Source organism: Oncorhynchus tshawytscha, linkage group LG14 (genome assembly GCF_018296145.1).
Source record: "Oncorhynchus tshawytscha isolate Ot180627B linkage group LG14, Otsh_v2.0, whole genome shotgun sequence".
Lineage (NCBI taxonomy): Eukaryota > Metazoa > Chordata > Actinopteri > Salmoniformes > Salmonidae > Oncorhynchus > Oncorhynchus tshawytscha.
In genome coordinates this window covers 13,615,054-13,637,909 of record NC_056442.1, presented here as the reverse complement: position 1 = coordinate 13,637,909, position 22,856 = coordinate 13,615,054, and the positions used below count along the sequence as shown (strand labels likewise).

The 22,856-nt window shown below is 41.2% G+C and overlaps 1 protein-coding gene across 1 annotated transcript in view; it reads right to left on the bottom strand.

Moving 5' to 3' along the window:
- LOC112253925 (alpha-1,6-mannosylglycoprotein 6-beta-N-acetylglucosaminyltransferase A) overlaps positions 1-17,455 on the bottom strand; it is a 115,969-nt gene extending 98,514 nt beyond the window's left edge. Inside the window, exons 1-2 of the mRNA XM_024426034.2 lie at positions 17,263-17,455; positions 1,051-1,511 (exon numbers count right to left, since the gene is read on the bottom strand). Coding sequence (XP_024281802.1) covers positions 1,051-1,291 — 241 coding nt within the window. The 5' untranslated portion in view covers positions 1,292-1,511; positions 17,263-17,455. The remainder of the gene's footprint in view (positions 1-1,050; positions 1,512-17,262) is intronic.
- Between the last annotated feature and the right edge of the window lie 5,401 nt (positions 17,456-22,856).

Sequence of the window (22,856 nt, the reverse complement as noted above, 5' to 3'; positions counted from 1 at the left end):
GCCATATGGGACGCATCCCGGCTATGTACGATCAAGGGTTTCACCAAGGCAGATGCTTCAACACTCTGCATCAATGTTTTAACACAGACCCTAAGGGGAACAAGAGCAGCTAAATGCTCCGTGTTCGCCAGTCAGTACTCTTGAGGTCTGGCGATTAGCAGACTGTGGCAGAACTGAGGTTGATAGGCGGGAGGCTTCCTGCCTAACAAACCCAGATAAATTCAATTTTACAGGCTAAGAGAGTTTTAAGACAAATCATATTAGGCATGGCCTTTTCAGAGAGCTACTTTCCTGGAAGAGGACCAGTGGCGGTTGGTTGGTTACCCGGTCATTATACAGTATTTTCTTGTTTTTCGCCGTCCATTAGAATGTATTCAGAGTAATCAATTCCAATCTCATGTTTCTAATGAAACCTCTCATTGACCCAAACGGGTCTATTAACGGCATGAATAACTTATTGATGGCTGTTCGCGAGGCGTTAATAGGTTATGGCGGGAAAGCAGCTGCATCAGCATAACACTCACTTCTGTTAGTGCAAGTCAGGTTACTGGCTGGCTAGCCCCCTAATACTTTACTTTCCTTTTTCCAACATGAGGCAGCACCCTGCTGTAGACAAAATGTACATTTATATTTTCTTCTCGTCTTCCCTGTTGTCTATGGTTACATTACAACCACAATACAATATAAACACTTATAAATAGCCAACATTATACATTTTGTATGATCTGTATATCAGAGGATTTATAGGGCTGGCTATTTTGACTTTGAAGGCACTTCTACTTAGCCTACATAGTAAATCAATTCAGCCTGTCCTTATTCAATAACAGTGTGTTCTCTAAGTGAGGTTGAGCAAATATTGCAGCACTACCAACAACTGGCAAATCAGAATTCCATTCAATAAAACATTCCAAGTGAATGAATGGAACATCCCCAGTGTACCATTAACAAATTCTGAGTTCTCACAACCACAGCTTTGCAAGGTGGAATCATTCTATTTTGAAGAGAGCGCAAAGGACGGAGAACACTACTTGTGCAGTGCTCGGTATTCACCATAGGCCGTCATGGTTCCCACGTAGGGCCCGTCCATGACGCTCTGGTTCTCCTCGGCCAGGGCCTTGATGTAGCGCTTGCTGAGCTCCAGGATCTGCTGTCGCAGCATGGTGCTGCTCTCGTGCGTGGCCCGCTGCTGGATAGTGAAGTGGAGCAGCATCATGCCCCAGATGAATCCAAAGCTCACCAGGAAGAAGCCCAGCTTCTGGGACGACAGCTTCCACAGGTAGGCCGAGGCCATAGCGAGTGCGACCCGCAGCTTGACTATATCTGTGTGTGAGGGAGCGGAAGGGACTGAGTCGGAGGAGAGTTTAGGAGGGGAGGTGGGGCATGGTGGCGCTCGGCGTAGTTTAGTCGCTATGGTTCTGTTTGGCCTCTCCACCACTCCTCACCAGTGGGCTCTACTTCTTTGGCCCATCCTTATCGGTCACTCCCACCGGGTTGACTGGCCAAGCTGCATTCTGCCAGAGAGGAGGAGACATAAGAAAGGCTGTTAGAGGCACACACTGCAGTTCCAGAAGCAAAAAAGGAGTAGTATTTACATGGGCATTCCCAAGGCGGGTGTTAGCTACTGTAGCTATAGCCATCCAATGTTTCCCCTATAAGTGTGGCATAGCGCCACACTTTCTGACAAGATGAGCTTTTAAAAGGGATAGTGCGAGATGTTGGCAACTAAGCCCTTTTTCTACTTACCCAGAGTCAGATGAACTCATGGATAACCCTTTTTGTCTCTGCCATCTGCATCCAAAAACACAAGTGCACACCACACAAACTATAGACAACCTCATTTCCTTGCTGCAATGCGTTACAAACAACCTGCTATAATTTGACCACTTTGATTTAAGTTTGTTTTGATTAAACAGCCGGAGATAGAACTGCGCCTTGAAACGTGTGCCAAGAACTATACGGAGAGAGACAAACAAACTGTATCAAAGCTGACACATCCGTGCTGCTAAGATTCTCATGCAAAAAAAAGATGCAGTCAGCGTGAAGTGAAAATGGTGAATAATCACATTGTCTCCACAGGGAAATATAACCCAACCCAGTCTCTCTTCAGAGTTAAGCCTACTTCAAATCTGTTAAACAGCCGAAAGAAAGCTAAATGTTATTTTATGTTGTCTATGTCTATGTTCAAACCTGTAAGGTCTACTGTGTAATTATTTTCACAAAAATAATATGTTGATAGCTTGGCTACAAGAAACTGAATGAGTGGGCAGGTTACCCTTAGGACTTCTGGCCAAAAAACATTTCCATGAGACACAAATATACCGCAAGTCAACTTTAGTGGAGGTATGAGGAGTTGGGAAATATTTCAGTGATACAGTTTAGAAAAAAACAGTATCCTGCCCACTCAAGGATGGAGAAAAACAGGATGTTTCGCTCTTGGGTGAAATGGCAATACTTCTTGCCCATCATCTCCAGCCAGGAGGTGAGGCTATTTCGTAATGTACCCGAAAAGTCTCGCTAACCATAAAAAGTCCTTCATAAGCCTTTCAATGAAAGCACTGTGTTGAGGGAGAGAGAAATGGAGGGAGAAGAAAGGAGAGAAGAGAGAGAGCGATGATAAGTAAGCCTACACTACAGAAATGGAAAGTTTGAAATAAGGCTGCTAATATAGAGTTACATGTAAATAAGGGTACTTTATAAATGGGATAATTGAATGGCTACAACATTCAAAGTAGTAGTAGTTTTATTAAGGGTAATGTAAAAAAGTAACTGATGCACATACATTTTTTAAATTTATTTAGCCTTTATTTAACCAGGTAGGCTAGTTGAAAACAAGTTCTCATTTGCAACTACGACCTGGCCAAGATAAAGCAAAGCAGTTCGACACATACAACACAGAGTTACACTAGGAATAAACATACAGTCAATAATACAGTAGAAAAGGAGTATGTGCAAATGAGGTAGGATAAGGGAGGTAAAGGCAATAAATAGGCCAATAGGCCAGATGTTATACATTTGTCGTTCAACTTTGTTATCGTGATAATTCAGTCAATTTATTGTGACATGGATTTTTGTTGCAAGTCAAGACTTCCCAGGAGAGGCATTAGAATATTTTTTTGTATTTCTTTTATCAAAATGTGTTTTTTGGCAGAAATGCCTTCTTGAAACTTTGAGCTTTCATTTGCCTTAATAACAAACTTGTATTCCATCTGTAAATAAAGTTGTTAAATTATGAGCCTTGTTGGTTTAGCCACAGAAAGACAGGAACCTTCATGCTAGCCATGATTGGCTGAGATAATGAATGGGCTGGACATGCCGAGAGATGAGTTCGGATTGGTCTGCCATGTAACGGCGATCAACAGTGTTGTCGTCACTTAAGAATTTGAACGAGATTTGAAATCAGTGGAATGTCTGGTTGAAGCAAAGTATGATAAGGAGATGAATACAATTCTGGTGTTTGATTGCAAATGCAAAGGGAGTCAAAAAGAGAACACATAAGGCTGTTGTATAAAACACCTGTCTCCGGATTACATCTTCAAACTAAGGGCAACCATGGCATTGTGACAGAGAGCGAGAAAGATCTGATGATTCTTATGGCATTGCACACAGTCAGTATGAACCAGAGAGTGACTTTACAACGGGCCAAGCAAGCTGTACAAACAAAACAGAAACGACACAGGTCGTCTTACTTAATGAAAGGTGTTGCAGTCTGCCGTAAAGTGGTCATCCATGTATATGGGTAAGAGTCAAGCTACAGTTGTTTCAGATATAATACGTTTCTAATTTTGTCAGAAAGTTGTTTTCATTGCAAGTTAAAGCTTACTTTTAGCTAGCTAGCTGACATTAGGTGGCTGGCTCGCTAGCTAACATTGTGTATGATCTGTGTATTAATATTATCTCAGAAAGCCATTTGATCTATTGATGTTACTGATTTGCTGGAGAGCACAACATGCACTCTGCTAAACATTGCAGATCTAGAAATGTCATGAATATAGCTGACATGATTCCTCAATCTATCAGAACATTCCAACGTTATGCCCTACCGAACACATCTTCCTGAAATAAGTTTGGTTAAAAGGTACCAAAATTAGCAGGCATGTGCAGCCCCCCCCTACTAGCTATAGGAAGTGAACACAGAGTAGCCACACACAGCCACAGAGATACATTACCTCACAGTAGTGACTGCTTGCACCCTGCGATGCTGCCAGCTGAGACCGACACGACCATGTTCCAAAAATGTTCCAACAGATCAATCTAGCTACATATATGATAATGTGTTTCTGAACCTCAATGTTGGGACAAACACACTCACTATGATAAGTGTGGACTTTATAATGCATGAAACAACTTCAAATTGTTCTTTAGAGACCCAATAAGCTTGATGATATTCTAAATGATGGAAAACTTACATTGCTTTTATTTTTTTATTCAGATCAGTTGCCACAAAGCTTTGTCAATTAACAAGCATCAGATTTTAACGCTTTGATGAGCATTAGATAGTTATAGGCCTCAAGAATTTCAGAAGCAGTTAAAGAGATAATTTCTCCATTAGCAAGCACATTTGAAGATATAAATGCCTCGAGACATATTATAAAATGAAAATAAACTTTAGGGCCAGTATTCACAACGCATCTCTTACTAATTGTGATTAAAAAGGCAAAAGTACACAAAAAGTTTTTTTTTTTTTTTTTTTTAAATCATCACTTCTGAGATGCTTTATGAATACAGGCCCAGGGATGAGGCAGTGGACAACTGACTGACAGCACACTCACATGCAACACAAAGGCAGGATAATAAAAGGCCCTCTTCCCCTTCCAAATGATCCCTGGGAAAATTGTTCAGTGCTGCAATACATGAGCAGTCTTTCCTCCAGCAGTGAAATTTCACAGGCTGCGCAATACTTCTGACAGAATCTCAACACCGTTATGTGCCAGTGTTCCTTGGATATTTAGGCATACCACCCCTAACAAATATATGGGCTTTTTCTGTTGAAAACTTCTATGTCCGTGTTGCCATTGTCACCTGTTTTGAGACTATCAAGACCATTTAACAAATCATGAAGGATGGAATAAGGAAAAAAAAGTTAAATTATTCAATTAAATTCAAATGTAGCCAAGTCAATCTTTTTCTTCTGCTAACACCTATGCTGCACTTTGATTATCTCGAATGTGATACAGTGCAAAAGAAATTAAGCCTTCGGGCTTGAAAAACAAAATCTCTGCACTGCGCTTTAAAATTCTCAAACCTACTTCAGCACGCTGCAATCTGCTGCACTGATAACATTGACTGTCTCTCACAGGTCTGGGTTCTGTGAGACAGAGTTAGGAGTTGCCATTCTCCGCCGATAAGGAGAGAAAAGGAGAAGGGTTGGGGGTCATTACAGACGTGACCCTGTGTCAACATAGAACTGGCTCTTGCTCATCATAGGCATGATGACCCAAAACGGAGCGGTCACTACTTTCTGAACTTGCCCAATAAGACATTTTCGTGTTCTGTTGCAAAACATTTTTCTATGATGTGCTTGTGCCCTAAATGCACAAGACCCTGCCTGAAACTCTAACAGAAACCCCCAAAGTGCTCGTTGACTTTTGTCACAACGCCTCCTTGTTCTTTAGAAGGGAAGCGTTTACAGAATACAGACCGATTTCTCAGGTTTCTAATTCAGGACCTTCATTTGGCTGGCAGGGTGCCTTCTGGCTCTCAACAGCGCCTATGAAACCCTGCGTGCTGACGGCCAGCTTCGGTTTCACAAAATACAATACCACCACAACCGTTGGAGTGGGTGACATACAAATTGCTGAATTGTCTTTTTAATGGCTGGAACCCACACACACACTCAATTAATCTCTAGAAGGGATGAGAATCCCAACTGCTGCAAACAGATGTGATTATTTTTAGGCTTATACAGTTGTCAGATCACAAAATACTGTGTGCTCACATAGATAGGCGTACAGTATATCACAAAAGTGAGTAACACCCCTCACATTTTTGTAAATATTTGAGTCTCTTTTAATGTTACAACACTGAAGAAATGAAACTTTGCTACAATGTAAAGTAGTGAGTGTACAGCTTGTATAACAGTATAAATTTGCTGTCCCCTAAAAATAACTCAACACACAGCCATTAATGTCTAAACCGCTGGCAGCAAAAGTGAGTACACCCCTAAGTGAAAATATCCAAATTGGGCCCAATTAGCCATTTTCCCTCCGCGGTGTCATGTGACTCGTTAGTGTTACAAGGTCTCAGGTGTGTTAAATTTGGTGTCATCGCTCTCACACTCCCTCATACTGACTGGTCACTGGAAGTTCAACATGGAACCTCATGGCAAAGAACTCTCTGAGGATCTGAAAAAAAGAATTGTTGCTCTACATAAAGATGGCCGGGGCTATAAGAAGATTGCCAAGACCCTGAAACTGAGCTGCAGCACGGTGGCCAAGACCATACAGCGGTTTAACTGGACAGGTTCCACTCAGAACAGGCCTCACCATGGTCGACCAAAGAAGTTGAGTGCACGTGCTCAGCGTCATATCCAGAGGTTGTCTTTGGGAAATAGACGTATGAGTGCTGCCAGCATTGCTGCAGACGTTGAATGGTTGGGGGGGTCAGCCTGTCAGTGCTCAGACCATACGCCGTACACTGCATCAAAGAGGTCTGCATGGCTGTCGTCCCAGAAGGAAGCCTCTTCTAAAGATGATGCACAAGAAAGCCTGCAAACAGTTTGCTGAAGACAAGCAGACTAAGGACATGGATTACTGGAACCATGTCCTGTGGTCTGATGAGACCAAGATAAACTTATTTGGTTCAGATGGTGTCGTGTGTGTGGCAGCAACCAGGTGAGGACTACAAAGACAAGTGTGTCTTGCCTACAGTCACGCATGGTGGTGGGAGTGTCATGGTCTGGGGCTGCGTGAGTACTGCCGGCACTGGGGAGCTACAGTTCATTGAGGGAACCATGAATGCCAACATGTACTGTGACATACTGAAGCAGAGCATGATCCCCTCCCTTCGGAGACTGGGCCGCAGTGCAGTATTCCAACATGATAATGACCCCAAACACACCTCCAAGATGACCATTGCCTTGCTAAAGAAGCTGAGGGTAAAGGTGATGGACTGGCCAAGCATGTCTCCGGACCTAAACCCTGTTGAGCATCTGTGGGGCATCCTCAAAACGGAAGGTGATGTGATGTCGTCATGGAGGAGTGGAAGAAGACTCCAGTGGCAACCTGTGAAGCTCTGGTGAACTCCATGCCCAGGAGGGTTAAGGCAGTGCTGGAAAATATAATATTCCATACGGGAAACCAGGCCGAGGATCTCTAGATTAATTCCACCGCATTGCTCAGAGTCTGAAAGAGACAGCATCCTACTGAAATGGAATATTGTTCTTTAATAAGAGCCTTTTCCCCCTCATGTTGCAGGAGCTGAACAAAAGCAGTGAGATGTGAATAGATATGCTAAATCAATAATGGATCAGAATTTTTAAAAACCTAGGCTGCATTTCCCACCTAAAAATAAGTCAGAATCAGGTGACTTAAAAGTCCAATCCAACATTTACAGGTGCAAACTCTTGATTTAGCCAAAGCTAAAAACACAGGAATGACAACATTTAAACTGTAGGACTATAGCCTCAAGTGGGCACTGGTATGTCCCTTTACACAGCCCTTGAAGCGTCCAGACAGCATTCTGAGGTAATGGATACGTGAAACTGATGATGGCCATGCTGCCATGGAGACGAGTGTGACTGTGCATCTTAATAGGCTACTTCTTCACACTCAGCAGGGCCTCCATTCAGTTATTAATTCCCAGCTCCAGTCTAGACAAATGGCCATACCTTACTGGTGTGAACGGCACACAATACTCTGCCCAACAACACCTCGGATTGGCTTTTAACACACTGTATTTTGCATTGTCATTCTGAAGATTTCTTTACACAAGAATGCAGTTCTGCTGGTCTTTATTAGAGATCTACCTATATGGGATTTTTGGGTCCGATACCGATTTTAGGGAGGCAAAAGTCACCGATTACTGATAAATCTGCCAATATATCATTTTTAGAAATGGAATGAAAAATATACTTTTTTTTTAATACAAATTGTGCTCCAAAAGATTAAAACATATTCTAAATGATGATTTCTTAACTAAATAAAAATGTATATTTTATCTGTGGTTTACAGCAGGGGTTCCCAACCAGGGGTACTAGGACCCCTGTGGTTACTTGGCCTATCCACAGGGGGTACTTGAAGACTCATGAGACCATAGGACTACTGGTAAAATGCACATGAGGGGGTACTTCAGAGGTACTCAGGGCAGAGTAAAATGCAATTGGTGGTACAATAACTGAAATAGGTTGGGAACCACTGGTTTACAGGATATCCACTGACCATAAGCCACTGACCATGTTCCTTACAACAATATGTTCTTACAGAAACCATATGTACATTACATTATGTACATTACACTGATTCTCAATACAAAATGTATTAGCTGTACATTTCAACTGCAAATGGCATGTGCTAATGACTAAAAACGTTTACGCAGGCAAATGCTTACTAGCTAGCGTTAGCTACTTATCTCATCATAAATACAAGCACGTGGCCTAAATGACAGATCTGTGCAAACTCTTGTTTTTACAGATTGCGGAAAACTAACTAAATAAGCCCACTAGCTAACATAATAGACCCAGACAGTAACAGGCTTATTTTTGTATCAAGGACAAGTGTTCACTTTGGCATCAGTCCAGTGTTAGCACATAATTGGCACAGACAGCTAGCTACCTTGCTGGCATACATTGCTGGCTTACCTGGCTAACTACCATGCTGGCTGGCTAACTACCATGCTGGCTAACTAGCCAGCTAATGTTAAGAATGTGATGAGGACAGGGCTGCTTGCTTGGTGAAGTGTACTTTAGATTATTTACTTATTCAAATATGCTGGCTGTGGAAAACTACTTACTGTCAAACCATCATAACTACCATCTCTCACGTTGTGACCTAGGCCTAAATGCTGAAAAAAAAAATATATGACCGCAAATGAGCAGGCATACAGTTGAAGTCGGAAGTTTACATACACTTAGGTCGGAGTCATTAAAACTTGTTTTTCAACCCCTCCACAAATTTCTTGTAAACACATAGTTTTGGGAAGTCGGTTAGGACATCTACTGTGTGTATGACACAAGTAATTTTTCCAACAATTGTTTACAGACAGATTATTTACATATACTAAGTTGACTGTGCCTTTAAACAGCTTGGAAAATTCCAGAAAATTATGTCACGGCTTTAGAAGCTTCTGATAGGCTTATTGACATCATTTGAGTCAATTGGAGGTGTACCTGTGGATGTATTTCAAGGCCTACCTTCAAAGTCAGTGCCTCTTTGCTTGACATCATGGGAAAATCTAAAGAAATCAGCCAAGACCTCAGAAAAAAATATACACCTCCACAAGCCTGGTTCATCCTTGGGAGCAATTTCCAAACGCATGAAGGTACCACGTTCATCTGTACAAACACCATGGGACCACAAAGCCGTCATACCGCTCAGGAAAGAGATGCATTCTGTCTCCTAGAGATGAAGGTGCAAAAAGTGCAAATCAATCCCAGAACAACAGCAAAGGACCTTGTGAAGATGCTGGAGGAAACAGGTACAAAAGTATCTATAGTCACAGTAAAAGTCATATTTCGAAATTACCTGAAAGGCCACTCAGCAAGGACGGAAGGCTCCAAAACCGCCATAAAAAAGCCAGACTACGGTTTGCCACGGCACATGGGGATAAAAATTTTACTTTTTGGAGAAATGTCCTCTGGTCTGATGAAACAAAAATAGAACTGTTTGGCCGTAGAACATCATACCAACCGTGAAGCACGGGGTGGCAGCATCATGTTGTGGGGGTGCTTTGCTGCAGGAGGGACTGGTGCACTTCACAAAATAGATGGCATCATGAGGCAGGAAAATTATGTGGATATATTGAAGCAACATCAAGACATCAATCAGGAAGTTCCAGCTTGGTCACAAATGGGTCTTCCAAATGGACAATGACCCCAAGCACACTTCCAAATTTGTGGCAAAATGGCTTGAGGACCACAAAGTAAAGGTATTGGAGTGGCCATCACAAAGCTCTGATCTCAATCCTATAGAAAATTTGTGGGCAGAACTAAAAATGCGTGTGCGAGCAAGAAGGCCTACAAACCTGACTCAGTTACACCAGCTCTGTCAGGAGGAATGGGCCAAAATTCACCCCACTTATTGTGGGAAGCTTGTGGAAGGCTACCCGAAACGTTTGAACCAAGTTAAACAATTTAAAGGCAATGTTACCAAATACAATTAGTTGAGTATATGTAAACGTCTGACCCACTGGGAATGTGATGAAAGAAATGAAAAGAAAAAGAAAAGCGGAAATAAATCACTCTACTATTATTCTGACATTTCACATTCTTAAAATAAAGTGGTGATCCCAACTGACCTAAAACAGGGAATTTTTACTAGAATTAAATGTCAAGAATTGTGAAAAACTGAGTTTAAAATGTATTTGGCTAAGGTGTATGTAAACTTCTGACTTCAACTGTATGTGTATTTTACGTACATAATATCACCGATTTAATCTGTGGAACCGATTAGTCTTTATATCAATTGAATCGGTTTATTCTTTGGACAAAATATAACTTATCACTGTAGGCCTAGGGATGTGACAGTTTTAGTATAATAGTGTAATTGACGAATATGGATATAGACGGTCATGAATGATTATTATTTAAAAAGATGACACGTGCTGTTGAGTCTGTTTCATCGGTAACGTTAACTTTTTACAAAGTTATGAAACTTTTCTGCTTCTTGTTTCAGCAAGGTGTTGTAGCAAACAACCCTACGACCAGAAAAGCCACTGCGTATTTAACTTCAGTCTGTTTTAACCAGGCAATGGCATTGTGTCCTTTGTAGACAAAACAGCAACACTAAGGCACGGGATGGGTAACTTAATACTGAACGTGATCAGTGAGACAATCAAAACAGGCTGTTCCCAGACACCCACGCTGAGCTTAACATGACAGCGGCGGTGCTGAGTGAAAGAGCGAGTGAGAGAGATCACCATTTCCTCAAAAGGAGAGTGCAGTTACAGATCATTCAGATAGAAATGCACTGGTGTAGAACGGCCATGAGTATCTGTCATGTAGAATAAGGCATAGGCCTATTTGTCAGCTCTCGTCATTAAGTCTGCATTTCTACCTGCGAAGTGCTAGGCTTATCAATGTACCACACTGAATAAGCTCCAGTTCCCACCTGACCTCCCCTTCATCGGCTGAGCTATCATTTCCCAGCAGTCTCTGCTCTCAAGCGGTTGGCACCACACACACGTGATGCAGGCGGGCGCAGCACCATGACCAATCTGTGAAGGTCACCTCACCAGCCAGGCAGGGCTGCTGGCCACAGCCTGCCAGCGGAGTGGGCACCACCATCCTGCCACCGGGAAGCCACCGGCCTCTTGCCCATGCCTGGCTCAACACAGCACCACAGTCCGGGAAACAAACAAAACAAACACACACACAAACACAACTGTTCAAAAGTTTGGGGTCATAAATAACATCAAATTGATCCAACATACAGTGTAGACATTGTTAATGTTGTAAATGACTATTGTTGCTGGAATATCTACATAGGCTTACGGCCCATTATCAGCAACCATCACTCCTGTGTTCCAATGGCACATTTTGTTAGCTAATCCAAGTTTATCATTTTAAAACGCTAATTGATCATTAGAAAACCCTTTTGCAATTATGTTAGCACAGCTGAAAACTGTTGTGCTGATTAAAGAACCAATAAAACTGGCCTTCTTTAGAATAGTTGAGTATCTGGATCATCAGCGTTAATGGGTTCAATTATAGGCTCTAAATGGCCAGAAACAAAGACTTTCTTCTGAAACTCGTCAGTCTATTCTTGTTCTGAGAAATTAAGGCTATTCCATACAAAAGATTGCCTAGAAACTGAACATCTTGTACAACTCTGTGTACTACCTCCTTCACAGAACAGCGCAAACTGGCTCTAACCAGAATAGAAAGAGTGGGAGGCCCCGGTGAACAACTGAGCAAGAGGACAAGTACATTAGAGTGTCTAGTTTAAGAAACAGATGCCTCACAAGTCCTCAACTGGCAGAGTCATTAAATAGTGCCTGCAAATTACCAGTCTCAATGTCAACAGTGAAGAGGCAACTCCGGGATACTGGCCTTCTAGGCAGAGGTCCAGTGTGTGTTCTTTTGCCCATCTTATCTTTTCATTGGCCCGTCTGAGATATGACTTTTTCTTTGCAACTCTGCCTAGAAGGCCAGCATCGCAGTCGCCTCTTCACTGTTGATGTTGATACTGGTGTTATGCGGGTACTATTTGATGAAGCTGCCAGTTGAGGACTTGTGAGGTGTGTGTTTCTCAAACTAGACACTCTGATATACGATGCTATTGCCTCAAACTAGAGGCAATAGCATCGTATATCACAATGTTTTATGGGCACATAATCACAATAGGACAAAGGTTGACATCGCCTCAACCCTACACACCAACACAGAGTTAGAGTTGTGTGGGTTGTTTACCCCTTACTGTGTGTTGCATACCAACAGAGTACAGACCAACGTTTCTGTTCTCTTCACCTCCTCTGAATAAAGAGGCAGTTGACTGCACTGCAGCGCACAGTAAATCAAACATGGTTTCCTCTCGGCTGCTCTCCTAGGGAAGGCACATTTCAGACGCCCCCTTGGGCTCTGGTTTTTTAACCGACTCTGCTGCTCACTCCTGTAAGCCTATGGAGAGCCGAGCAGTTGAACTGATTGGGATACTGTATTAGGCAGTGATCATCTTAACCCCAAACCCGTTCAGGTCAAGCGGCAGTAAAACAGTCAGGACTAGTAGGTACAGTAAAGCACTCACTTTCACAGTCAAGCTTTCCCAAACAAGTGTCTCATCTCAAAAACAACAGTGATGAAGACAACAATACTCAGAAACATGAATTCATTATGTATTAAGATGATAGTTACAATAGAGACTGACTTTATTTTTCCCAGAGGAACCTTCGTTTGTGGACTTGTGGCTTTCAGATTACAAAAAGTTAGGCCTATCAGTTAACCAACACAGCCGTTGGAAAGATGGGTTAATTAAATATAAAGATGATCTGTAATACATACAGACAAACAGTCCTGTGGCTAAGGAATAACCTAAATCAGGACGAGCATAGCAACAAGTGACCATTTAACTAAATCATAGCAATACACCCCCCCCCTCATCCCCAGAGATTTAGAAAGCAGCTAATATCCTGGTCTGCTGATTGTGTTTGAAATCCACCAGAGCAGAAACAGAAGAGCACTTTATCCTGGGTGTCATTAGATCTCAGTATGGATGCTAGGCCATTAATCATTTGACTGGAGCAGAATGTCAAGAAAACCTATAAAGTACTGAACCGTCCTGCAGCACATCCTGTAACACAGGAGGTAGACTTCCTTAAAGCTGCAATATATCACTTTTTGTGTGACCTAACCAAATTCACATAGAAATGTGAGTTACAGATCTGTAAATGTCATTGAGGGCATGCTTTCCGGTCCTCTGGCAGTCTCTATGGGGGTGCCACAGGGATCCATCCTCGGGCCGACTCTTTTCTCTGTATATATCAATGATGTTGCTCTTGCTGCGGGGGATTCCCTGATCCACCTCTACGCAGACAACACCATTCTATATACTTCCGGCCCGTCCTTGGACACTGTGTTCCGACCTTGAATATGTGGACATCTATAAGTACCTAGGTGTCTGGCTAGACTGTAAACTCTCCTTCCAGACTCATATCAAACATCTCCAATCGAAAATCAAATCAAGAGTCGGCTTTCTATTCCGCAACAAAGCCTCCTTCACTCACGCTGCCAAACTTACCCTAGTAAAACTGACTATCCTACCGATCCTCGACTTCGGCGATGTCATCTACAAAATTGCTTCCAACACTCTACTCAGCAAACTGGATGCAGTTTATCACAGTGCCAACCGTTTTGTCACTAAAGCACCTTATACCACCCACCACTGCGACTTGTATACTCTAGTCGGCTGGCCCTCGCTACATATTCGTCGCCAGACCCACTGGCTCCAGGTCATCTACAAGTCCATGCTAGGTAAAGCTCCGCCTTATCTCAGTTCCCTGGTCACGATGGCAACACCCATCCGTAGCACGCACTCCAGCAGGTGTATCTCACTGATCATCCCTAAAGCCAACACCTCATTTGGCCGCCTTTCGTTCCAGTTCTCTGCTGCCTGTGACTGGAACGAATTGCAAAAATCGCTGAAGTTGGAGACTTTTATCTCCCTCACCAACTTCAAACATCTGCTATCTGAGCAGCTAACCGATCGCTGCAGCTGTACATAGTCCATCTGTAAATAGCCCACCCATTTTTACCTACCTCATCCCCATACTGTTTTTATTTATTTACTTTTCTGCTCTTTTGCACACCAATATCTCTACCTGTACATGACCATCTGATCATTTATCACTCCAGTGTTTATCTGCAAAATTGTAATTATTCGCCTACCTCCTCATGCCTTTTGCACACAATGTATATAGACTCCCCTTTTTTTCTCTACTGTGTTATTGACTTGTTAATTGTTTACTCCATGTGGAACTCGGTTGTCTGTTCACACTGCTATGCTTTATCTTGGCCAGGTCGCAGTTGCAAATGAGAACTTGTTCTCAACTAGCCTACCTGGTTAAATAAAGGTGAAATTTAAAAAAATTAAACAATTTTAAAAAATTAAAGCAAGTCTAAGAAGTGGTAGATCTGTTATATGTGCGCTATATCAATGCATCCCATTACAAAGTCTAGTTTGAGTCTTTTACTTTCAAAACAGCAGAAAATGCAATATTTGTAGTTATGGGAAGAGATATTTCACAGCGGTTTAGATGGTACAATGATTCTCTACATTAGGGGTATTTTTACCCTACGAGGTCCAGAACCTGCTGGTTCTGTTCTACCTGATAATTAATTACACCAACCTGGTGTGCCAGGTCAAAATCAGTCCCTGATTAGAGGCGAACAATGGAAGAAAGCAGCGGAACTGGCTTGGAGGGCCAGAGTTGAGTTTGAGGTCTCTACACTATAGTTGCTTGTTTTGTCACATACACTGAAATTAGGGGCACTATTCTAATTTTTGCAACCAGGAAATGACGGAGCGATATCTGCAATGTTGTATAAACAAAGACCACGTAGAATGACTATTTATATGATATAAACAGTACAATACAGAATTCTCTAGTGATGTGACATTTTTCAAGGAAAACCAGAGGCTTAAAAAAATCTGAAGCTTTGGATTTTCCCAACCATTTAAACAGAAGGTGGTTGTATTAGGCTATACTGCGGTGTCAGCCTAAGTCAGTTTGAGCCGAACACAGTGACCACAGTGGTGTGTGTATTATGTACAGGCCGTGAGGAGCAGGACCCCTTTAATCAGAGAGACTTAGTGTTCTGCAGCTCTGGGCGAAACCATCAACAATCCCACCTCCGTCCCATCCCTCCATCACCTCCAGCCTTGCCCAATGATGGGGTCCCAACGATTTATCTTGCCAGCAGCAAAGCATGCCACTGGAGCAAAGCTCCTTTCAAGCAGATTTATACTCCCCAAGAGCTGCAGCGAAGGCACTTGACAGAGCTCTTTATAAAAAGGCAAGGAAGCCAGCGGCTCACTGCAGTCCCAATGGCCGTTTGATAGTCAGGATAATAAGCTAAGCAGGGAGGTGAACAGAAACAGAAACCCAATATCACCTCAATTAAACCTGCCAGTCTATCCTCCATCTTAATCAAAAGTCTTCATTACCAAGGGGATAAGAAAGAGCCAACCTCCAAGAGAAGATACTAAACATCAAAAGCTGAATGCTTTATGTTTTCATGGCACCAACCATAACTTTACCTGTAGCTGAGCCAAATTCCTTAGAGTATACTGTAGAGAATGTGGACTACGTTTGTAATTACAGAGTACACTGGACTGTTTCCAAGGGGATTTCTGGGTGTTTGAATAAATCTCCTGGGTTGTAAGAGAAGCACTCTTTCAAATCTACTCAGAGGATTGCAGCCAAGGCAGTATTGAGCAACCCAATCACTGAACTATAGGAAGTTAGGAACGCATAGTGAGCTAGCTCTCACAGTGGAAAGTGTGGGGGAAGTGTTTTCATGCTTATCCACAAAGGACTCTTCACATCTTACCATGTTCACAAAATATTTTCATTGATACTACAATATAACTACAAATGTGAAAATGTACATTGCTTTATGTATAAAAAAATATAAAAAGACTGCAAATTATCCAAATATAGATAGTCAAAAGATATAGGCTGTACATAACAAATTGAGATATAGATTTTTTTTAATGACAGGTGGGAGCTACAACTCCTAAAACTAGGCAATACCATGCAGTGTCAACCGGAGCCATGCATTTTAGATTCGTACAGATTATCCACTCATTCGATTTGGGTAAGAAAAGGTTAACACCTCTAGCTAGCTAGCTAGAAACATTTTAAACAGCAACTCTAGAGACAAAGCCGGTAGTGTCCCTTCTATCATATCAAGCCATGGATCAAATTCAAAAGAATGTTGGCTATTATTATTATTAAATCAATGCAACCAGAGCTATTATTCTGTATCATCATGAAACAAAAGACATTGTTGACAACAAAAACTGCACTGGCTGGTTTGTTATTGTTGCTGCAATAACTGTCAATGACAGGTAGGCTATAACATGGCTAGCTAGCTACTCTCGTCTGACATAGCACTGATATAATCGACAACAGACAATTTTAGCAAGAAATGAAGTAGCTCTGCTCATAACTAGACACTGTGTTTTTAGGGATAGCAAGGAAGCCAGTATGTTTGCATTTCAACGGGTTTAAACTACCAGGTTAGCTGACTCGCTGACAAGCGAACCATTGTGTTGTTATGACAGGTCAGATTGATTATTAGCGCTGCGGTATGCGATTCTTTACTAGCTCGCGTTAGCTGTCACATGCAGTAGTTTCTCGGCTAGCCAACTAACGTTAGCTATCTCAGGGAACTAACAATAACATTACTGTAATGGCTGTTAACGAGAGATATGACATGAAAACGCGAACAAACTGAAATAGCTAGCTAGGTATGAGTCTGGCTTTTTGGTCATCCTTCCGTCATTGAGCAGCACTTCTAACCGCAGTAACAAGTCGCTCGTAGTACGATTGGGAGAATACTGCGACTCTGCAATGAAAATGCTATGTTGTGGAAATCATATTACAGCTTACCTTTCGGATAGAAGAGTGCCCCAAATTGACTTCAGGACTCAGGTTTTGTGTTATGCTGATATGATAACAGATGCCACAGGATTCCGTATGAATGGACAGTTACTGTAGCTTGCTATGATTTTCCGCTCTAGCGCTCGAGCCTTTTCTATCGCTCTGCCACTTCCAGCACCTTGTCCTAACGCAAAGGCTATTTAGGGATCATCTGAATGTTGACATCTCCTGGGAAAAAAAGAGAACAATATTTACCTTTATGATAAAATGATAAGCATACATTGAATTACATGTTACATCGGTGCAATTTTATTCATATTTAGAACCTTGTTTATTTTATATTTCGCATACACCATACACGCGATTATGTACCAATTGCCTGTGTTATGCAAGGAATTGTGGGCCTAAAGAGATCACAAATAGGGGAAAACGATATGCATAAACTATGTATGTGGTCAATAATTCCATGATAACTGAAACGATATATTATTTATATAGTTTTCTTGCTTTCATGATATGTTCATTATAAGTAGCCGAATCTACACATCAGCCCAAGGTTGCGTAGTGTCATATGACAACAAAATCACCATTCTCCCTTGAAAAGGTGAACAAAAGACTAAAAGACAAGCTTAGGGATTGCTGCCATCTGCTGGCTTTTTGTATACTGAAAGTCAGCGTTATAGTCACCGTCGTTCACTTCACACTTATGTCACACACTGGGTGCTACATTGGGTGCGTCACTTGATTCAGAAATGATCATCTATTTTAGCTGATAGAGTGTAAAGAAATCAAAACTGTTGATCTGAGAGGCCCACTAGAGGGTATCCACAGAACAGTTTATTATGCCAATATTATGGGGACATGAATTAGAACATGTGAGGGAAAGGTTTTTTAATAACAGGATGTGAAATGGCACAACAATCCTCCTTTACCTTCACCTGGTTGATAATAGGCTATAGGTTTGTAGATTACTTTTCCAGCCTTTAAATTAGTGCATTGACTTGAATGATTATGATTTGATAGCAGTCTATCACAAACAACAACATTCATGATTGGCTCTGCCCACTTAAGAATATTAACAGTGAAAAGGGTTCAATATATTATATTGTATTAATAAACACAAATTTGATGTTTTCCTGCCAAAATACAGCAACATTCCTGGCCTACTCTCTTATCTAATCCATAGCAAGTGACACATTGATATTCAAACTAGTTTATTACAATATTATTTTAGATTTGCTTAATATTTTTGATTTTGATGATGGTTTGTTAAAAAAAAAATGTGGGGAGCATTACCACAGTCCTTCAGGCCCAGACATTGGCAACCCATCCATATCACATTGATATTCTAATTGTTAGGCTGTGGACCACATTATGAAAGCACTCCATCTTCAAAGGAAGTATAAATTACAGATAAGCCCCCTCCCAAAGCTCAGAATTATTGTATCAGAGGATTTCTTAATGTCTTTGCCCCTCTCGATTCAAAGACATACTTCTATGAAGAGGCCCCTCTCAAATTTGAGAGGAGAATGTCTTGTACTTTCCATTGAAATCCAAAGAGGCACCAAATAAAGCCTGCGGGTGTAGTAGGCCTTGTGCACCTTACTCAAAATGGACAGCATTTAGTCAGGATCATTAGGAGATGATTATGATAAGACATTATTAGGGAGTCATACATGCTTTTTATGACAAGTCTTACATTGCATTATAACTGCATCACAATGCATGAAATGCTTTAAGTAAAGTGTTGCCAAAATTCAATCTAATCCAAACTAAGTGTAAAGTAGAGCACCTAATGTATCAATTGGTAGCTACCAGCAAGTTAACCTGTAGGAAACTGGGTCCCATTGGAATGTTAATGATACTATGGCCACTAACCATCTCTGCTGCATATTCCCCCTCAATGCAATAATGACTCATGGCTCAGAGCCTCAGACACATTCACTGAACAATTCATGCAGAGGGCTCATAATAATTTGTCATGGTAAGTACCCGCCCTCTGTGAAATCTGAGTAAATCATGTTGCTCCTCAGCATAGAAATACCATCTATTAATCTTCTAATCATGATCTTATTATCTAGTCATTCTGTGCCAGTTGGGAAGTTGATTGACTATATCAGAGGTGATTGTAATGGTAACGGAATTGAGTCAATTCAGTAAAAGCAAACTATAGGCCTACTATGACCATCTTCCTTTTGTGCAGTGGACATGGTCCCTATTTGTGCATTATTTTTCACCAGAGCCCTGATCAAAAGTAGTGCACTATGTAGGGTGACCATTGTGACCATTTTACTTTTCATCAGCCTAAATACAGTGGGGCAAAAAAGTATTTAGTCAGCCACCGATTGTGCAAGTTCTCCCACTTTAAAAGATGAGAGAGGCCTGTAATTTTCATCATAGGTTACACTTTAACTATGACAGACAAAATGAGAAAAAAAATCCAGAAAATCACGTTGTAGGATTTTTTATGAATTTATTTGCAAATTATGGTGGAAAATAAATATTTGGTCACCTACAAACAAGCAAGATTTCTGGCTCTCACAGACCTGTAACTTCTTCTTTAAGAGGCTCCTCTGTCCTCCACTCATTACCTGTATTAATGGCACCTGTTTGAACTTGTTATCAGTATAAAAGACACCTGTCCACAACCTCAAATAGTCACACTCCAAACTCCACTATGGAGTGGCATACAAAAGTGGCATACAAACATGGTCTCTTTTTTGCTTTCTTGAGTAAGCCAGCTCCAAAATGCAGGCGTTTCAGCCTAGCTCAGTGCTTTCTGTGGTGGTGGGGCAGCCAACAGAAAATACGGAGTGTAGGGGTTGGTAATGTTCTCTAGTTGCACCGTGATTGGCTCAGTGTTCTGTCACTCATGGGGACACCATACCATACCATACCATACCATACCATACCATACCATACCATATCATAGAGTTACATTAGAAGTGCACATCCAAAAAGGCTCAAGGTCATTGGCCACAGATAAAATTACATCAAATCCCATGATATCTACCATAGCTTTGATTAGACTGATCACGTCAACAGCAAGCTAGCAGTCATCATCATGAATCAAGTTGACAATTTACTGGCAAATCATTTTCAATCCTTGTCATATGAAGAGAAATTATGAAGAGAAAATATAGATAAAACATATCGGTGCTCATCGGCCATTGGACATAAACATTACACAACAAGTTGGAAGTCAATGAGTGGTTTGGAAGAAATCAGTGGCTAACTGCAAACGTTGCAAAGCAATCACTAGCCGGCTATTCAGTGGAGTGGGTGTGTGGTCCAAGTCTGGGTTTAAGGGTCTCTTTTCCAAGCTTAAAATGATAAACATTCAACATGGGCCATGCTGTCAATCCAGCATGACTTCTGTCACGTGCAAAACAACTGGAAACACGGGAACTGGGAAATCTCAGACTTCAGTGAGTTCAAGACAACTGGGAACTTGGAAAAAAACTAGCTCCGACTGGGAAAATACATTTTGAACGGTCATCCAACTTGGAATTCCAAGTCGGGAACTCAGGCCTCTTACTAGAGCTCTGGCCTGAAGATCACTTACGTCATGATTCAACCTTGTTTTTTTTCCGAGTTCCCAGTTGTCTTGAAAGCACAATAAATCCAGAGAATCCCAGACTGTGATCACAAAGTTTGATGACACAATTTGCCCATGCCACCTTCCTGTTCAAGTGAGCACTGTACAACAAGGTGAGTCCAAGAATGTATTGTATGCTGCTGCACAAATGATGTTATATGCCAGGGAGAAATGTATACTGTAGCTACTGTATGAAAGTAATACTAAGTTATGTAGTAAGCTGTTAGTAGCCCATGTGCCTCACCCTAATAATTTGGTCCCTTTCCTCCTTATAATGTAGCCTACTGTTCTGACTTGGTGGTGCACATGTAGCCTATAACCTGTTTTAGAGAAATGTCTTCATCAAATATTGTACGCGCTTTCATTGTCTGCTTCTATGCCCCCTTTATTTATCCTACGGCTCTGATTTGGTGTACAGGGAGAATACTGTAAGAACGGCCCATGTCCTGAATTCTGTCGCTGTACATTTAAAAAATGCTCAACAAATAGTTATATTTTCCACATATGTCCTAGCTCGCTCATTAATGTCTTAATTTCTACCACCAGGCCAAAAAACGTGAACCCGAACCCTCCAAGATCCCCCCACAGTTCCCCAATAGCTGTCCCTCAACCATTCGAGACTCCTTGCACAGCCCCCCAAGAAAAAAAAAAATACAATTAATTCCATTCCCCACCCCCAAGAACCCCCCAATGCACCAAAAACCAAGAGAATGAACTAAAGAGAAAAAAGAAAAAGACTAGGCTACTTGCCTACTAGGCTACTTGCCTCCACTATATGCAAGTGTACAAACACCTGCACGGCATCAGCCTCAGACAAACCGGCATTAGTTGTAAAAAAAAAACTGCCCCTCAGTGTCATTCAAACGGACTTTTTATTAAGTTTTATTTGGACTTTTAAATTATTATTATTATTATTTTTTTAAATCTTTGACCATCATTCTATCTCCCACACAGAAACTCCATTCCCACTTGTCTCCAATTCCACATCCCAACCCTCAGCTTCCCTCAGCCCATCCCATCTATCTCTGCTGGCCACCCACTTCGGGTTTCGATGCAACACATATCTTTCAACTATGCTGTGTTGTTTGACGTACAATTTCAATCTATATAATCGAATAGAATCCACAGATTGCGAGTTGAAGATAAATTAGTAATTAGTATATTAGTATATTAGTAATTGACTGACCCTGTCTCTCCAGATCTCCTAACAGTACTATTTCTAGGCTCAATTTTAGATCAATGCTATGCATTTTCAGCAATTCCTGAACCTGAGACCAGAAACAGGCTACCTGAGGGCAATACCAGAATAAATGGTCAATTTATCCTCACAACAAAATCTGTAGAGCTTCGATTACTTTATGCCCCAAATATTCAACATTCTGTTGGTGGCAAGAATTCTATATAATAATTTTAGCTGAAAAGCACGAAGTCTTGAATCTTGCGTCGTTTTATATATCAACTCTTTACCATGGAATCGGTACATCAAAAATCTCTTCCCAACTATTTTGCAATCTGTAAGGCACAGTTGTCACCATCCTGGTCTTCAAATGAAACTGGTATACTTTCCTATTTATGTTATTTTTATTAACTCCATGAAGGACATAACTCTACCATTCCAATGTACAATATAATTTAAGAACAAAATACCCTTTTCAAACATATTTCCCATAAATACAGGTATTTTATCAACCAGCACATTTGAGTTCAGCCATAATATTTGTTCTATCTTTTCAGGGGATAAACATGAAATTGTAGCCAGCTCTGCAATGCTTGTTTGAAAAAGAGAGATCCTTTGAAAAAAGTTACACTTTCAATTAATCGAAAATGAGACATGGCAATCCTCACAAGGGCAATTTTTAAACAATGGATGAGCTTTTCTTAGTAATCTACTTGAGAACCATTTAGGGTTCAAATAAAACTTTTGAATGAGTGAAGCTTTTAGAGAGTTTTAGTGCTTTTATATTTAATAACCTCAACCCACCCAATTCATAATCATTATATAGAA